This window comes from Phascolarctos cinereus, unplaced genomic scaffold (assembly GCF_003287225.1).
Source record: "Phascolarctos cinereus isolate Bilbo 61053 unplaced genomic scaffold, phaCin_HiC Scaffold_5;HRSCAF=322, whole genome shotgun sequence".
In the NCBI taxonomy this organism is placed as follows: Eukaryota; Metazoa; Chordata; class Mammalia; order Diprotodontia; family Phascolarctidae; genus Phascolarctos; species Phascolarctos cinereus.
Window position 1 is genome coordinate 375,915,848 of NW_027555958.1, and position 16,486 is coordinate 375,932,333.

General features: G+C 46.0%; 1 protein-coding gene across 11 annotated transcripts in view; it reads right to left on the minus strand.

Moving 5' to 3' along the window:
* Window positions 1–16,486, minus strand: part of SRGAP2 (SLIT-ROBO Rho GTPase activating protein 2) — a 254,626-nt gene that overhangs the window by 52,162 nt on the left and 185,978 nt on the right. For 10 of the 11 annotated variants that reach the window (XM_021003033.2, XM_021003030.2, XM_021003034.2 and 7 more), the window contains exons 8-11: window positions 16,062–16,286; window positions 13,793–13,894; window positions 11,996–12,193; window positions 1,473–1,557 (exon numbers count right to left, since the gene is read on the minus strand). In XM_021003033.2, coding sequence (XP_020858692.1) covers window positions 1,473–1,557; window positions 11,996–12,193; window positions 13,793–13,894; window positions 16,062–16,286 — 610 coding nt within the window. The remainder of the gene's footprint in view (window positions 1–1,472; window positions 1,558–11,995; window positions 12,194–13,792; window positions 13,895–16,061; window positions 16,287–16,486) is intronic. The other variant, XM_021003035.2, reaches the window with a different exon arrangement.

Below are 16,486 nucleotides of genomic sequence, written 5' to 3' on the forward strand. Positions count from 1 at the left end.
TGGATGTGCCTTTAATTTCTGGGGAGTGGCTGATGGTGTATGTGTGTGCGTGTCTGTGTATATGTAGTACGTGTGCACTTGTACGTGGTGTGTACATACCAGTGTGTATATGTATATTATATGTGTATTGTGTGTGCACACCAGTGTGTATTGTATACATATATGGCACATGCACACTAGTGTATATACACGTATTATATGTGTGCGCTTGTGTGTATGTGGTATGTGCACACCTGTGTGTATATGTGTAGTGTATGTGTGTGGGCCTGTGTGTATGTGGCATGTGCACACTGGTGTATGTAGGGGTATTTTGTGTGTTTGTGTGGGTGTATACACATACTATCCAGTGTAGTATACTGTACAGTATATTTTTAACCGAATGGCTCACACTCTGTAGTTTAGTCTCAGGGAAAACTCAGGAAGACCTGTATGAATGAATGCAGCTCTGTGCTTGGTAGGAGTGAAGAATTCAACCCCCACATTCTGTGATCTGCTGTGATCTACCCTCTTTATTCTTGATCTATTCCTAACTCGGGAGAATAAAGAAATAGAGAATAAAAAAATGGAGCATGGCATTCAGAGGCATCTCAAGCCTGGGAATTCCTATTAGTTACAGGAAGCTGGGGGCCAGCAGGAGGTGAGGCTGAGGAGCTGGGCAGAGGGCCAACCCTGCCCCCCCAACACTCCTTCACCTTTCCCTTTTCTGCTTGTCAGCTGTGTGGAGAAAGTCCAGGGGGTCTGCCCAGAATCCCACCTTGCTACCTTCTGGGGATCTGGCTTGGGTCATCTTATGATACAACTCAGGCTCACCGCTGCCTCTGCCCCGGGACCCAAAGCAGGGGCAATAATGCTTGGCAAACAGCAATTGTAAAGTGGTCTGTTCTTCTCATGCTAATATGCAGGTTGTCCCAAAGCATAGAGCATTCTGCCCTTGCTTTGTCCCCCCTCTCTCTGGAATGCCCAATGCTTTCTGTAGAGGGCCCACCCAAAGGATCATCTGGGACAGGAGATGTGCATTTGGGAGCTCCAGTTTTCAAACTTTCTTGTACCCAGCACAGCATCGCATGGAAGATGCAGCCTCTCTAAGGAAGCACTGGGATGATAAATAATCAATCAGCCTCCTTACCCTAACTGTGGCAGAGGAGGCCGGGGGGGGGGGGGGGGGGGTGGAGAGCAAGCATGCCCCATTTAAACAAATAGATGATGCCCATTAATGCTTCATTAAGCATTCCCCTTTTGCCATCACTCAAGTCGTCATTTGCAAGGTGGGTGTGGAAGGGAGGAGGGGGAAGGAGATGTTGCTCCTGTATCAGACTGGAAAAAGAAATATACTCATAAAACATGAACATGCCCATTCTGCATAGCTTGGCTGGGATTGGGGCATAAAGCCTACTACTTAATTCAGTAAGGCCTAGGACCAACCCCTCCCCCACAGCCAAACCACCAGCACGGTCCTGCTCGCCTGTACTCACTTTCTCCCAAGGTTTTCTGGAGAAGGTCATGCTTGGCCTGAAGCTTGGTGATGAGGTTCCTGCCCTCCAAATACTCCTTCATTTTCTGTGAGGGAGGAGAAAAGGAGAGAAACAATCAAACCAGACCAGGGAAAAAAAAAGAGAAATAAAACCAGCCCAGCTACAGGAATCGATTTCAAAAGTCATCCTTTGTCCTGTTTTGTTTTGTTTTGAACTTCTTGAGGCCCTAGGAATGGGGGCCAGTGCTCCCATGGCACAAATAGGGTCCAGGTCTGTTTTTCTGGGCCCATGGTTACTGTATTTCCTCCCTTTCTAAGGCCTCTTAGATTTCTCTCCTCCATCTCTTGCTTCAGCTTCCTCAGAGGAAAGAGAAGAAAGACCTAGCTGGATTCAGCCAATCTTCTCCATGTATGTGTGAGGACACACATCTGTCACTTGTTACAGCTGCTGCAATCCAGTACTCCACCCCACTCCACCCCCAGCCCCAGCCCAAGTTCCAAAGCACACATTCCAATGTACCAGGAGGGACCCCAATCACAGGCCCAGCCTCTGCCCCAATTACAAGTTTGGGATGCAAAGCATCTTCCTCTGAGGTCATATCCCAATCAGCTTCTTTCTCTTGCCTGGCCTCTTCCTTCCCCTAGCCTGCATTTAGACTCTTTGTGGAAGGCTCGGAATTTCTTAGCATTTGCAGGGAGGGGCCGAGGCCCTCCCCCCTCCCAGTTCTGGACACATGATGAGGTTATGGAAATGAATTCTGCTCTAACAAACACAAGATAACTACTGTGCTATGCTCAGATTTACCCTCTCTCATCTCATACCCCGCAATGACTACTATATTTCCCTGAACCCTGGAAGTTATAGTGAGTGGATGGTATAGCACAGGACAAAACCAGGAACTCACTCAGACATGCCCTGATAAACTTTTTCTAATCTGGGCCAGTGGCCTTCGGTTTTTTGGTTTTGTTCTTTCTTTTCTTTCCATGACAGGCACTGTTTTCAAATCTAAAGTTATTACCCTCGTTCTGGATGTTTCTGGCCTCCATTTTTCTAAAGGATGCTCTCAGGTTAGACAGACAGCCTACACTGCTCTAGTCATCACTTAGCTGGGAACCTGTCCCTGAACCACTTTCAAGGTTAGCTGTTCCAGGTTCCAAAGCCCCAGAGAGGACCTGCCCTCTCTCTGAAGTCACCCACATCCCATTCTGCAGCTTCCTTCCCCTGAAGGCTCTAACACGAGGAGCTGGCAGGGAGAGGTATTAATGACAGGCTTCACTCTGAAACATTTGGAAAATGGGCTGCTCATTGCTTCTCAGATTCCCTCCTGACTTCCAAGAACAGAGCTGGGAAAAGGGAAGAAGGAAACAGGGCACAAGCCTGGTGGGACAGGCCTGTGATTCCTAGCCAGGCTGAAGGATTTAGTTCTCTCTGAAATTCTGGCTCAGTATTTTAGGTAGAGGTAGGGAAAAAAGGAAAAAAAGAGGTGTTGTATTTCTTTTGGTGAAATGTCCTCGTTACCTGGAGATGGTGACATTGGCCTATTTCAGTAGGCCATGCACTAAGAAATGGAGGCAGCTTTGGTACAGCAAAGCCCTGGGTTTGGGGTCAGAAATCCTAGGGTGGAGTTCAGGGATGGTACCTTTGACTTGGCTGGCTTGAAATAAATGTCTGTGGAACTGAATTGAACTGAATTCACTTCATTGAGTTCTAGCTTACTTATTAACCTTTCAGAGTTTCAGTTCATAGGATCATAGCTCTAGACATGGGCAGGACCTTAGGGCTCATCCTTTCCAACTTAAGTGACTTGACCAAGGTCACGCATGCATTAAGTGGTACCACTGGACTTCAAACTTGGGACTCCAAATCCTGCCCCCCTTTCACTGCATAAAGCTGCTCTTCTTGAGTTTATTTCTTTTGGGGATGGAAGGGAACAGGGAGGCTAGGGCTGTGAGGTTCTGCCCCTGTGATGTCTTAGGCATAAGGAATTCCCAGGGAGGAAACTCCTTCTGCCAATGTAGATTTCACCGGCACAGGGAAATCTTGGGGAAGAATTTTCTCTACTACTATGGGTTAGCAACAGCTCTTAGGGGTTGCCTGGAGACCCTAAGAGTTAAGCGATTGGTCCAGAATGGCACAGGAAGGTGGGAGGGGGAGGGCGCGCATGAGGAACTGAATTTGGATATTCCTGACTCCATGGCAGGCTGCTCACCCACTGCCCCCAGACTGCCTGTTTCACTGCTGAGATGCCTACATTGCCCCTCACAAGCTTACCTCCTATCTATGACTTCCTTAGCTCTGCACTAAAGAACCTTTCATGGCTCCCAAGGCTCAGAGAACAATCTGGCTCCCACCAGCCTTACCCCACTCACTTCATACTTTGTTTCACAAGCTTTACATTTTAACCAGACTGGACTCTTAGCTGCCCCTCCAGATCTCCCCCTCTCAGAATCCCCAGCTCAGATACCACCTCTTCCCAGAAGTCTTCCATCTCCTTGCCCTCACCTGTTTTAGCATTCTCTCTTATTCCCTCTTTCTTATTTTTAGCAGCAGCTGCAGCAGTGACATCCCTCACATTTATAAAGCACTTGAGGATTCTAAAAGTGCTTTACAAAGATAACCTCATTTGATCCTAACAGCAACCGTGGGAGGAAGGTGATATTATTATCTTCATCTGAGGCAGCCAGAAGTAAAGTGACTTGGCTAGGATCACACAGCTTCTACGTGTCTGAGACCACATTTGAAGTCAAGTCTCCTACTTTGCTAACTAGATGCAAGTTAGAGCCCCCTCCTCCCCGCCCCAGTAGAGTATCATCAGCTCCCTTTGGACAGGGGCTGTGTGTGTGGGTGTGTGTCCTCAAAGCCTTGCACGTCGTAGGGCGAATTGAACTGAAAGTATTTTATAGATTATGTGTGCATTATATTGAGCAATTTACAGCTTTTTACTCAGTTGTTCCCTCCTTGTATCTGGCAGGATATATCTGCCTAATTCAGGGGTCACAGAGGCAGCAGGCCTTAGCAAGTTCAAAGCTTGACCTCTAACTTCTGTTTCTTCATCTGTAAAATGGGGATAAGAACACCATGCAATGAGGTAACACATGCAACTAGCACAGGTCCAAATCTATAACTGGGTAACAATTTTTTCTCTAGCGCACTAACTAGCTCATATGGAACTTGTGATCTTGACCTCGTTATTTGCATTAGCTCTAAACCAGGGCTTCTTAAACCGTGGGTCATGACCCCACATGGAGTCTTGACCGGCTGTAAACGATTCTGTTATGTAATTCAGTGTGACTCCCAAATAGGCCTGAGCTGAGGGGATCACGAGTAAGACAAACCAGGTCCTTGTCCTGGCATTTTGCTGTATGTGTGACCCTGGGGGTAGGTCCTTAACTTCCCTGGGCCTCAGCTTAGTGAGGAGGTATGTATATTTGAGACACTAAGTCTCCCAAAATCCTCTTAAAGTACTCTCTGATTTTCCCCAATAAATGTTTGTGAGGAAATACAAGATAACTCTAAACACCCCCCCCACCTTGTTTTTGTATCTTCAAAGGACCTCCTAGCACCGTGCTACATACACAAAATGGAATGTTTGAATCAATCTGTGGGGAAGTGCACCGTGCTTTTTAGAGTAAGCATGTGTCCCCAGACACAAGGAAGGCCTACCAGGCATCTGGGAGCCAAGTTCATTTGATCTCTATAGACTGTCCCTGCTGCAGAGACAGTCCCGATGAGATGCCGGGGAGTACGGAAAGCTAACCTTTGAGAGGGGAGGGTCAGGCTCAGCCCCTAAAGCCAGGGGGCTACTGTTGATGTCAGCTGCTCTATGCCCTTACACTCCCCAGGACAGACTTCTTTTAGGTTCAGAGATGACGGCTTTAGGAGTTTATTTTACAGCTGAAGAAACTGAGGACCAGAAAGGATAAAGGATTTGCACAAACTCCCCCAGAATATGAACTCAGGTCCTCCCCAATCCAGTCCCAGCATTTCTTCCACTGTAGCCCACCCCAACTTTCTCAGTAATTCCAAGCCAACCGAGCTAGAATGCTCTAAGCCCTTCCCTTCCCTCAATTCATTGAGAGACTGTAGCACTGTCAGGAGCAGCAGCAGGGTGGTGCAGTGGATAAAGTCCTGGGCCTGGAGTCAGGCAGACCCAAGTTCAAATCAAGCCTCAGACACTTACTAGTTGTGTGACTTTGGGCAAGACACTTAACCTCTGTTTGCCTTAATAGGAAATGGTAAATTACTCCACTCTCTTTGCCAAGAAAACCCCATGGACAGCATATAGTCCACAGGGTCGCTTTTGGAGCAGGTACGTAAATAGAGTAGTGAACAGAATGCCAGGCTGGAGTCAGAAAGACCTGAGTTCAAATCCAGTCTCTGACACTTACTAGCTATGTAACCCTGAGTAGGTCACTTCATCCTGTTTGCCTCAGTTCCTCATCTGTAAAATGAGCTGGAACAGGAAAGGGAAAACCACTCCAGTATCCTTGCCAAGAAAACTCCGGGAGGGGTCAGGAGTAGGAGGACACCACTTGAAACCACTCAACAGCAAGGAGAATGCTGTGGCGATCATTTCCCGGCTTGCGTCCCGCATGGGAACATCTGCATGAAAACAGGTTCCTTTGTTGGCTTCCTAGCTCTGTAGCTCTTCTACCTGCTGTCAGTCTTTTCTGGGTGATATCCTAATCATCAACTGGTGTCTAATCGTGAGGCCTGGAAGAACAGCTTAGGGCCCAGAGGTTTGGAATCCACAGCAAATATCCCGGAGCTAACCCTCCCCCCAGCCCCTTTTCTGACATATTTACCCAGGAGACTTGGGAAAGCTCTATAATGAGGAAGTGCTCACCAAGAAGCTGAAACCCCAAGCAGACTGATTGCTTAGGAAACAGAGCCAGAATCCTGAAAGGGGCTGGATGCAAATTCCCTGCCCTAACTCATGCTGATAGTTGTGATTCTGGAAACCTTTTGTTTCATTCATGTTCACAGTTCACTAGTTAGCTCCAGCTGTCAGTCAGTACCCCATTAAAATAAATAACTATCTGATAAGGAGGGATGATGGATTACCTTTTGACATTACATTTAAATCCTGAAGGATCCAGAGAGTGTCAAAGTATGACCTGCATCCCTAATACCAGAGGAATAGGCTGGCAACGGTGGCTGGGCAGCTTTCCGTTAGGGTGAGCCAGTTATCGGAAAAGTGAAATGGTTCTGATTCTACTCCATGAATGATTTTCAGCCATTTTACTTAAAATCTCCACACTCTTCTCTATGTAACCAGCTCTCTGCTATATGGGAAATAAGATGAATAATCATGTCTTTACTGGGAGCTGTGCCACTGGATTTTTTTTTTTAAATGCAGAACAGATTGAATAAGCAGGGGCTGTCAAAGTCATAAAAGGAATAGATGGATTTCCAGATGATTTCTGAAAGAGGTCAGAGAACCAGGACCAGCACTGTCTCTAGCAGGTTCACATCTTCCAGAGAATGACAAAGACCAATCTCTAAGCCCCCACTGAGACTTTCATTATAAGTGACTTTTAAGCTCATGGTATTTCTTTCTTCAAAGCTCTTTACCAACATTAACTAATTAATTTTCCCCAGCTCCTGAGAAATCTTACTGCTATCTGTTGTTTTCCTCTTCCTGAATGGAAGAACAAAGGAAGAAAGGGGGAAACATTTTCTTCGAGGTCACTCGGCCAAAAATAGAAGGAAATTCCCAGAATCCACTGAGATCAATGACCCTATCTCCATCCAGTTCCCCCCAACCCCCACGTCCTTGTGACTCATGGCATATATGCATACATTTGAAACAGCTAGCAGTTCTAAGGACAAGTCAGGATATAAAAGGATTTTTTTTCTCCTCTATGATGCTAACTATGGGAACTGTGATCTTGGCATCATTTTGACTGTGTTCTAAACAATTTTGTAACCAGTGTGAATTAAAAACTAATCAGGGTTGATGGTTTGATCAAGGTCCTTTTAAGGTACTAGATTAGGAATAGGAGCCCTGAGGTACTAGTCTTGACTTTGCTATATAATCCTGGGCAAGTTACTTAATTACACAGGCCTCAGGCTGGTGAAATGAGAGGCTTCTGTACATAAGATTTCCCTACCTCAGTGTTACCCCCATCAGACTTGGCTCCAAGGCAAGAGAAAAGATTTTTTTTTCTTTCCCTCAACTGAAAAGCATCAATTAGGCAAGGATTACAGTTAACTATTAGCAAGTGTGTCATCCGGAATAGAAGCTAGGTTGGTAATAAAATGAATGAAGAGAAATGCTCCCACCCAGCAGGCAGGGCAACTAGCCTTAGGCAAGCAGATAGATTACTATAACTGCAGCTGGGTTAGATCCACATCTGCGCAAAGGACAGGCACCTCAATTCCTCGGAATGGATGAGGAAAGCCGGGGTGCTCAGGGATCTATAAATGTTCCATCTTTAAATACTCTCTAACACTTTATCAAACTTCACACTCCCTTGGTGTCCACTGACTTGAGAAAATGGAATGGAAGCTGGGGGCCCTTTACTTAATGAATCAAGAAGGTACTCACATGCTTTTCAAAAGTTAATTTTTTAAAGATTCCCCCCACTTGAAGAGGGGATATAAACCCCATAGGACTTAAGGTACACAACTCTAAAGTCAGAAGCACCTAGAGAGGCAAAGGAAGAGACCAAGGTACCCAAGTTATTTTTCTCCAAGCCACACTCACAGACACAGATATTATTATGGTGACTGTTTCCCCACCACAATCCAAGCACAATAAAATCCCCCTTCTGCCTATCTTTTTCTTTCCCCTTCAGGCAGGAAACAGCTGTCAGATGGAATTCATACAACAGCAAACCTCCAACAGGAGCAGGTCTCCTAGTTCAGCTGAAGGGACAGAAGCATCTTCACTTCCTGATCATCTCTGGTCACCTTTTCCTTCTCCTGCTCATTCCCTTCACTCTATCTGATTGCAGGATCTCAGGGAGCTAATAGAGGTCAATTTAAACAGTCTTTCAGAGTCAAGAAGAGCAGTGCCCTACACAGTTATTCAAAGCGTGTTCCCCATGCCCATACTTGGAGGAAACGCTGTATACACATTTTTTTAATCATCTGCTAAGATCAAACTTAGGCCAGGTGGAAGTCACTGATCTGCCTGACATGTTCTGTTCCCATCATTTTCTGGTAAAAGGGATGTACACTGTTTTATACCTCTGGAAGCCATTAAATCCTATGGAATTATGTGCATAGGTGTCCTCAATTCAATAGGCTTTATTAAGCCCCAACCACATGTTGGGCATCATGCCACGAGCAGCACCACGAGGTCGTTACTGAAATGTTCTATCTCATTGAGCTCCTAGCACATTATTTTGCACACTTCATAATTGTGTGAGTGAAAGAATGGAGTAAACACATGTCTAAAGGCTAGTGAATTTCATACTTGCCTCATGGTGTTCAATCAAGGGGTGAAGAAATATCCTTCGCTGTTACTGGATCATAGGACCATAAAACTGGAGCTCGAAGGGGACTCAGCAGCCATCAAGACCAGCCTCATTATTTTACAGTTGAGGAAAGAGAGGTTAAGGGACTTGCCCAGGGTCACACAGCCAGGAAGTGTTAGGGGAAGGATTTTAACCCAGGTCTTCAAAAAAGTGAACACTGGTAATCTGTCTTGGTTAGATGTGTGGGGTTCATTTTGCAGTCAGTCTCTCTTGAACCTAACATGGCTCACACTGGAGACAATGTACAGAATGGGTCTGTTCTGGGAAGGGAACTAGCTGTTAGGCTTTCCCTTCCACCCTCCCTTTGTCTGTGTGCACCCGGGTTCTATTTCAGGCCCTATCACCTAACACAGGGCTAAGTCACATCATTTCTCTTCAGCCATGGTTGTCTCATCTGTAAAATGAAGGAAGTGGACCAAATGATCCCTAAGCTCCCGTTCTAGCTCTACAACCCCGAAATTCTCCTGAAAGGACTATTTCTACATCTCTACAAATAAACGCCTTTTATGGACTATGTTTCTAATTCCCATGACATCTGGGTAGATCAATCAGATGACATTCACCAGTAGTTAAGGAGCCTTTCTAATGGACTCATTTGTTTCTAGGTGAGCCACCAGAAAGTAGATGCCAAGACAAATGACCTCTCCCTAGCTTTTTGACAGACATGAGCCTCCACCACTGCTTTGACACGTATGTATGTGCATGAACAGGTTAGCACATGTGTTTGGGAAGATGAGGGAAGTAGAGAAATGCATTAGATAACCTTGGAGGGACCAGAGGCAGAATACATATCTGCATACTATTGGCTTTTGGTGGTCTGGCAGTCCCAGGGAGACATGCTGATATACCCCTAATCCAGAGAGAGGCACTGCTTAGACACCCCCACCCAGATTTGTGATTGTCCATTTCAATTTACCTGTCATCATTTTATGAATTATTTGGAGCATTCTGAGGGCCTGTCAATGAAAATGATAAATTCCCTCTTAAATTTATTACAAGTCAAGACTTGTGAGACTCTTGTCGACCAAGGAAATTTGCTCACAATGTAGCATTTTTAATAAAGAGCCATCTCTTTAGGAGAGGAGTGGGAAGAAAGCTGGACAACACTGTGCTCTGACAAAGGGTCAGAGAGTGGCTAGGGGCTGAGTGGTCACTCGTCAGCCCTAGTATGACCTAGGTTGGACTCCTTTTACACAGAGCTGTTTCTAAAGGCAAAGGCAACAGTATCAACTAAAGCTGATCAACCACTCTGACAAAAATCGACTTGAATAAACAAAAGCTTCATGTCTAAATTAAAAAGTAACCTTGCCAAACATAACTGTAATGTTCCCTCCTCCTTGATTACAGACCTCCCTGGCTTCCAGTGAAAATTCCACCTCCTACAAGAAGCCTTCCTCCCACCCTTAATTCCAGCGGCTCCCCCAATTAATCATTTCCTATTTGTCCCATATATAGTTTGCTTTGTATAACTTTGCTTGTATGTTGTCTTCTCCCATCTCCCTAATTTAGACTGCAAGCTCCTTGACAGCAGAGACTGTCTTTTGCCACTTTCTGTATCCCTAAACGCTTAGCACAGTGCCTGGCATGTGGTAGGCATTTAATAAATGTTGAATGATTGATTGACTGACTGATGCTCGGAAGATGCTGATTTAACTTTTCTGACTTAAAAGAATATCTGAGATGAAAACTGTCTGAAACATCTCAAGATCATTAGGTCAGTTAAACCAGTGCTATATAACAGTCCAGATTTATTCAAAATCTCCAGAAAAGGTTCTACAACTTCTTTCTAAAGTTGCCTGGGTGTGAAAACCCTTCTTTATTCTAATGTTTCACCCAAATCCTTCTTACATCAATGTTTACAATGCCTACATCCAGCACAATTCCCGGGAACAAATTTTATCATTATGTGTTTTTATATTACTGAACTATTAAGTAACTAACAGGATTCATTATTGTATTAATAGATTAAGTTCCTACTCATTTGTCTTTTCAACTCTAAGCTAACATAAAATGGAAAAGGTTCTGGGTAACTAATTAAAAAAAAAAAACAAAAAAACCCCAGATTCCTTAAAAGGATTTTTTAAAAAAGCAAATCATTAGTTCTTAATGGGGAATGGGCAGTATTTAACGCAGAATTAAACACAAATTATTCCAGTTGGAGGAGAAATTCAATTTACTGGGCATAGACTGTGTTTCTTGACTGCAAAACAAGTTAATTCTTTTCATTCAGACTCAGCATGCAGATTCACTGGTTATATTTCATCTCACATCTGCAAACTTAATTTCTCCTTTCTTGGTTGTCAGAAGATTAGGAAATAAATTTTAGTCCAGGCATCAAATTCTATTTGGCAGAACCAAAATAACTTAATTATTAAAAAGCAAAGCCAATGGCAAGCCAGACAGCTTTCAAAGGGCTGTTAATACAATTTTTAAAGAGCCACTTTGGCTGTGAGGAGACTGAAATACATAGACAAAAATATTTTGGATACTTTCTACAAAAAAAAGAGTGATATGTGTGACACATTTAGACTGTAATATGAAAGATTTAGGGTAGACACAAAGAAAAATTTCCCAACAATGGTTGTAAACCATTGGCATTGGCTCTCCTGAGGTTACAGATTTTAAAAACAGGATAGAGTTTCATTTGGCTGAGATAGGTTTGGATGTAACTCTCCTTAGAGCCTAGGGAATGGATGGGATGACCTCCCAAGATCTATTCCATCCCTACAATCCTATGTGGATGAAGAGGAAATCTTTTAAATGGAAACCTGCTGGCTATTTAAAAGGCTTGTGAAAATGAGTGTCTTCATATTTGAAAGGGAAATGCCTTCCTCTTTTAGCTCTTAGACCATATTCCAGCTGGTAAGTATTCATGACTTTAAATGCAGAGGACATCACCAACGGGATGAGGCCACCCATCCAAAGGGTCTTGGAGAGGGAACGGAGCCAAAAGCAGAACACGGACTCCAGGCTTCTGTCGCCTCGAACAGCAGGAGTCGGGGTGCTGCCATCACACCCGAGCCCAAGCCCCTGCCTTACCGTGAAGTAGAACTGCTCCGTCTCCTGCTGGTTGGCTCTCCTCTTGGCAATACTGGGTTTGCTCATGAAGGTTTCTGAGACAGTAGACTTGACAGACTCCATGGAGTTGCTGTACTGGAAGCAGTCAGACACGTCAAAGTCCTCAATGGTCACGATGTCTTGAATGGTCTGCAGGGTGGCTTCCATCGTCTTCTTCACCTGTTACGCCAGGAGAGGGAGGGCGAGGCAGGGGATGAAACAAGGCATGCAACTGGGGAGGGGAGAAGGCTGAAACACAAGCATGGGGAAGGGATTGGACTGCCATCGGAGAGTATCTTGGGTTAGAGGCACCAACACCTTGGGTTAGATGCTATCATATGACACTGAATGTGCGGCTCAGACAGAATGAGGGTCTGCAAACGGTCGTCCTGGGCCTGGCTAATCACTTGACACAGTTCCTGGGTTTGTGGGAAATGCCAAGGGAAGAGGAAGAAAGCAACCCAAGCAGAGGGAAGTATGACTCCAGAAGGAGGTATCTAGTGGCAATTCTACATGTAAAGTTGGGTTAGAAGGAAGTTACTCCTTCACTACTACATCCTCAGAAGTTTCATCTTTGGATCCTTGGCACCTAACACAGTGCTGGCCCAAAGGAAGTGCTGCACAAATGCTTCGCGATCAGTTGAGGCAACTAGAAGGATGAGAGTGTGGGACTTGGAGTCAGGAAGTTCTGAATTCAAATCTGCCTCAGACACATAATATCTGGGTGATCCTGGGTAAATCATTCCACCTCCTTCGGCCTCAGTCTCCTCAGCTGTAAAATGGGGATAATGATAGCACGACCGAGTTTTTATGAAGATCAAATGAAATGTAAAAGTGCGATACAAAATTTAAAGCGCTATTCAAATACTAGCTACTGTTATTATTATCGCTGTTGCTGTTGTTTGATCTAGAATAAGACGCAGCAGACTAAGTCTGGAGATCTGGTTTCGGCCTAGGCTTCACCGTTTAACCTTTTTTTCACTGTTTGTAAAATAAGGAGGTTCATCATTACCCCTTCCAGAGCTTCCTAAAAATGAGACAAAGTGAGATGAAAAATGGGAAGCTATTTGAGCTGAGAAGCTGGATGACTGACTGAACCACTTCTGTGAATTTATTAGAAGGCTCAAGTTCAAATCTGGCCTTAGATAGCTGTGTGACCCAAGGCAAGTCATTAAAAAAAATCTCTTTGCCTCAGTTTCCTTGACTATAAAATGGGGATAACGGTAATAGCACGCTCCTCCTGAGGTTGCTGGGAGGATGAAAAGAGATAATTGTAAAAAGCGCTTAGAACAGTGCCTGCCACATAAGCAGGCACTATATAAATGTTCATTCCCTTCCCTCTTCCCCTTATTATTGAAAGCACAGAAGCAGCCCTCCTCCAGGCAGGGCAGAGACATCTGAATCGACAAAGCCAAAGGCCCGTGTTTGTTTGAAAATGCTAGAGAAAGCCAGGCCCGAGGGGGTGGTTCCAGAGATACAATATTGTTCACACAGCTGCCAAGTGCCATTTCAATGAAACGTGTAGAGGAAAAAAAAGAAAAGACATTTCTCAGAGGCTTAGAATAGAGCTCAGCCTTTGGCCATGCCAGAGTGACTTCCTGGAGTTCAAGGGCAGGATGTAGGACTAGAGGAAAGTACAAGCCTCTGTTTGCTAAGGAAATGCCTGCCAGGGCCCAAGACATCCTCTGCATGCTCCCTCCAAGCATCCCTAGACAAAGCATCTGAAGTAGGTAGGACAGGAAAGCTGAGGGGACGGGGCTCCGGGGTTAGAAAACTCACCTCTTCGTTCTCAATCTTGAGGGTGGATAATCGCGACTGCAGCTGCTGGCACCTCTGGACCAGCTCACTCTGGACTGGCTGCTGAGCACAGAGCTGCGAGGCCTGCCAAGAGGAAGTGGCACCAGAGAGAAGGTCAGAGAGAGGCCACACTTCTTCTTGAGGGTTTGGGAGCTGTGGCCCCCATTAAAAAAAACTAGTTAATTTAAGTGTGGACACTCCAAAGCCAACTCCAGCTTGCAAAACTTGCAGAATGAAATGTTTTTATGAGAGGAGGACAAAGATGAAAGCACTTCAAGCCAGCAGTTCCTCTACATATGGAAGGCCTAGCCAGGATGGAGAGCATCCCAGCCCACCTCAATCTGTCAGGCTGGCTCAGCGCTAGAGGAGCAATGCTTCGGCCAATCCAGACTTCCTTCTGGAGGTCCAAATGGCCACCTTCCCCTGCCCCCATAATTTCACCCAGAAAGAAAGTAGAAAAGAGTGATGTCAGGAGACCCACCAACCCACTTTGGGGAACGTCAACGGCAACCAGCATACGTTTAGACACTCGGACCATGCACACAGTCTCTGATTCAACCATGGAGAAAAGTTCATAGTTTAAGGTTGGACTGAGGGCTCTGCAGCTGTAGAATCTGGTGGGAGTTTGGGATTTTCCAAAGGGCCATCCTTTACCCTGTTTTTTTTCAACAGCCTGGGTGAGAGAGTTAGAAAGAAGCCTGGCCCCTCTTACCAGATCAGGCAGATGAAGCTGCCCCAGCACAGTGAATACGAGGGGCTCTGTCACTGCGTCCTCAAGTGCATCCAGCATTCATCCCACCTGCCATGGCCGAGCTGGAGCCTGAGAAGCAGCCCCTAGCTCTGCTGCTACATCTCCCATGGCCCGGCCATCCACACAGAGAGTCCTGTGAATAGCAATGGAGCCCTTCTCCCCTCCCAAAGAGTGGGAGTGTTCAGACACCCACTGGACCATTCTCTTGCTTGGGGAAACAGACACACTTTTCAAGGGAAGGGGGCTGGGCAAGAACCTTCTCCTCCACTGGCTTTCAATCCCACCATCTGACCTGACCTCCTCCCCCGGCTGAGAGGCTGGCCTTAGCCGGCTCTCAGATCTGAAGGGCTGACTTCATCCTGGCTCCTGAGGGAACAGACACAATAGAGAAAGCTAGGCGGCCAGAACAGGCCATGGCCAAGGTTGAGAATCTCCAGCTGTCTGATGTCACCAGTCAGGCATCCAAAGGCCCAGGAGCCACTGGGGGCATGGAGAACAGAGCCAATCGCCTCTTAGTATTCTGAGTACATCTGGCATCTGATTTGGGGGCCTAGCTTCTCCAGAATGCCAGGGTCATGGTGGGTTCTCTGCCAACTTCAACGCCTCCTGTTAAAATGCCACCAGCGCTTTAGTCTCAGCTGCATCAGACTCTAGCCAGCTCTCTACTATCCTTTGCCTCATTTTACAGAAGATGATCTGCCCAGAGGGACCCCTTTTCTTCCCATGGTTTCTATTCATCTTCCACTAAGGGGAGAGAGCAGGCTAAGAGTAGTGCCCTTCAGAAACTGCAGGACACCTAGCAAGGCCCTTGATTATTCGGGCCACATCAGGGGGGGATTCTCCTCTTCCTGGGATGTTACAGTGAAGTAGAAACCTTGAAGGAAAATCTGCCACCAATGGAGCTTGATCCTTTGAGAAGAAGGATCAGGGTGGCTGACATGTCTGTAATGGAGTCTAGCTGTGCTCTAGAAAATGGAAGAATGAAGTTCCTGATGCGGCTACAGGTGGGATGAAATACCTGGCATCTGGAACTTCCTCTCTGGAGAGAAGCTATTGGGCACAAGAAAATCTCAGGCAACACCCAAACATGTACTGCTCCAGACAGGTGGCTTCTGAGCTTGGATGAGAACTGGGCAATGAATGTGGTTGGGAGACAGGGCAATGTAACTAGGGATGCCTAGGCGCCTCTCCCTACTTCTAACTCTGCATGGGGCGGCATTATCTCACCCCCCAAATCAGTCCATCTGTTCCAAATCTCCTATTTCCTAACCCACAGTAATGGAAACAAACTGCAAATAGTTTGGTTTTATTTAAGCAGATGGGGGTGAGGGGGAGAGCACCCATTCAAACCCCAGAAAAGAAACTTGATGGGAGAGGGAACCTGGCCAGGAACATCTGTTAGGCAAGCCCCAAACGCCACAACAACAGTGTCGGCTATGCAGACAGGGAGTTGGCCGCCCTTTGGGCGGGAGGGTGGAGGAGCACAGGGGCAGGACTCACCATGTCTCCCATGTGGGGCTGGAACTCAAACTTCATGGGCGGGCAGAAGACGTTGTTGTACATTTCCATCAGTCGCTGCTTATCGCTGGTGGCGTCTAAGTTCTCGACGGCATTTTCAATGGCATCCAGGCCCTCGTGTTTTGACTGTTCCAGGTTAAGCTCGGCTGACAGGAAAGTACGCAGGGCCCGGTTCAGGCTGGCGTGGTATCCTAGGTCACAACACTGCTGTGGAAAGACATGAAGACCCAGAGAGTGAGCGGGATTCACAGGAGCTGCTTTGAAGGGGCTGTTCTGAACTGGTTTTGAAGTAGGAGAAAAAGGACAGTCCTCCTGGCCCCCAATGTCATAACAATGACAGCACTGAGGTAAGAGGTCTAATTTCTGGTTCCAAGTTCAACATGTCATGCTTCCTGGAGTGCTCTGAA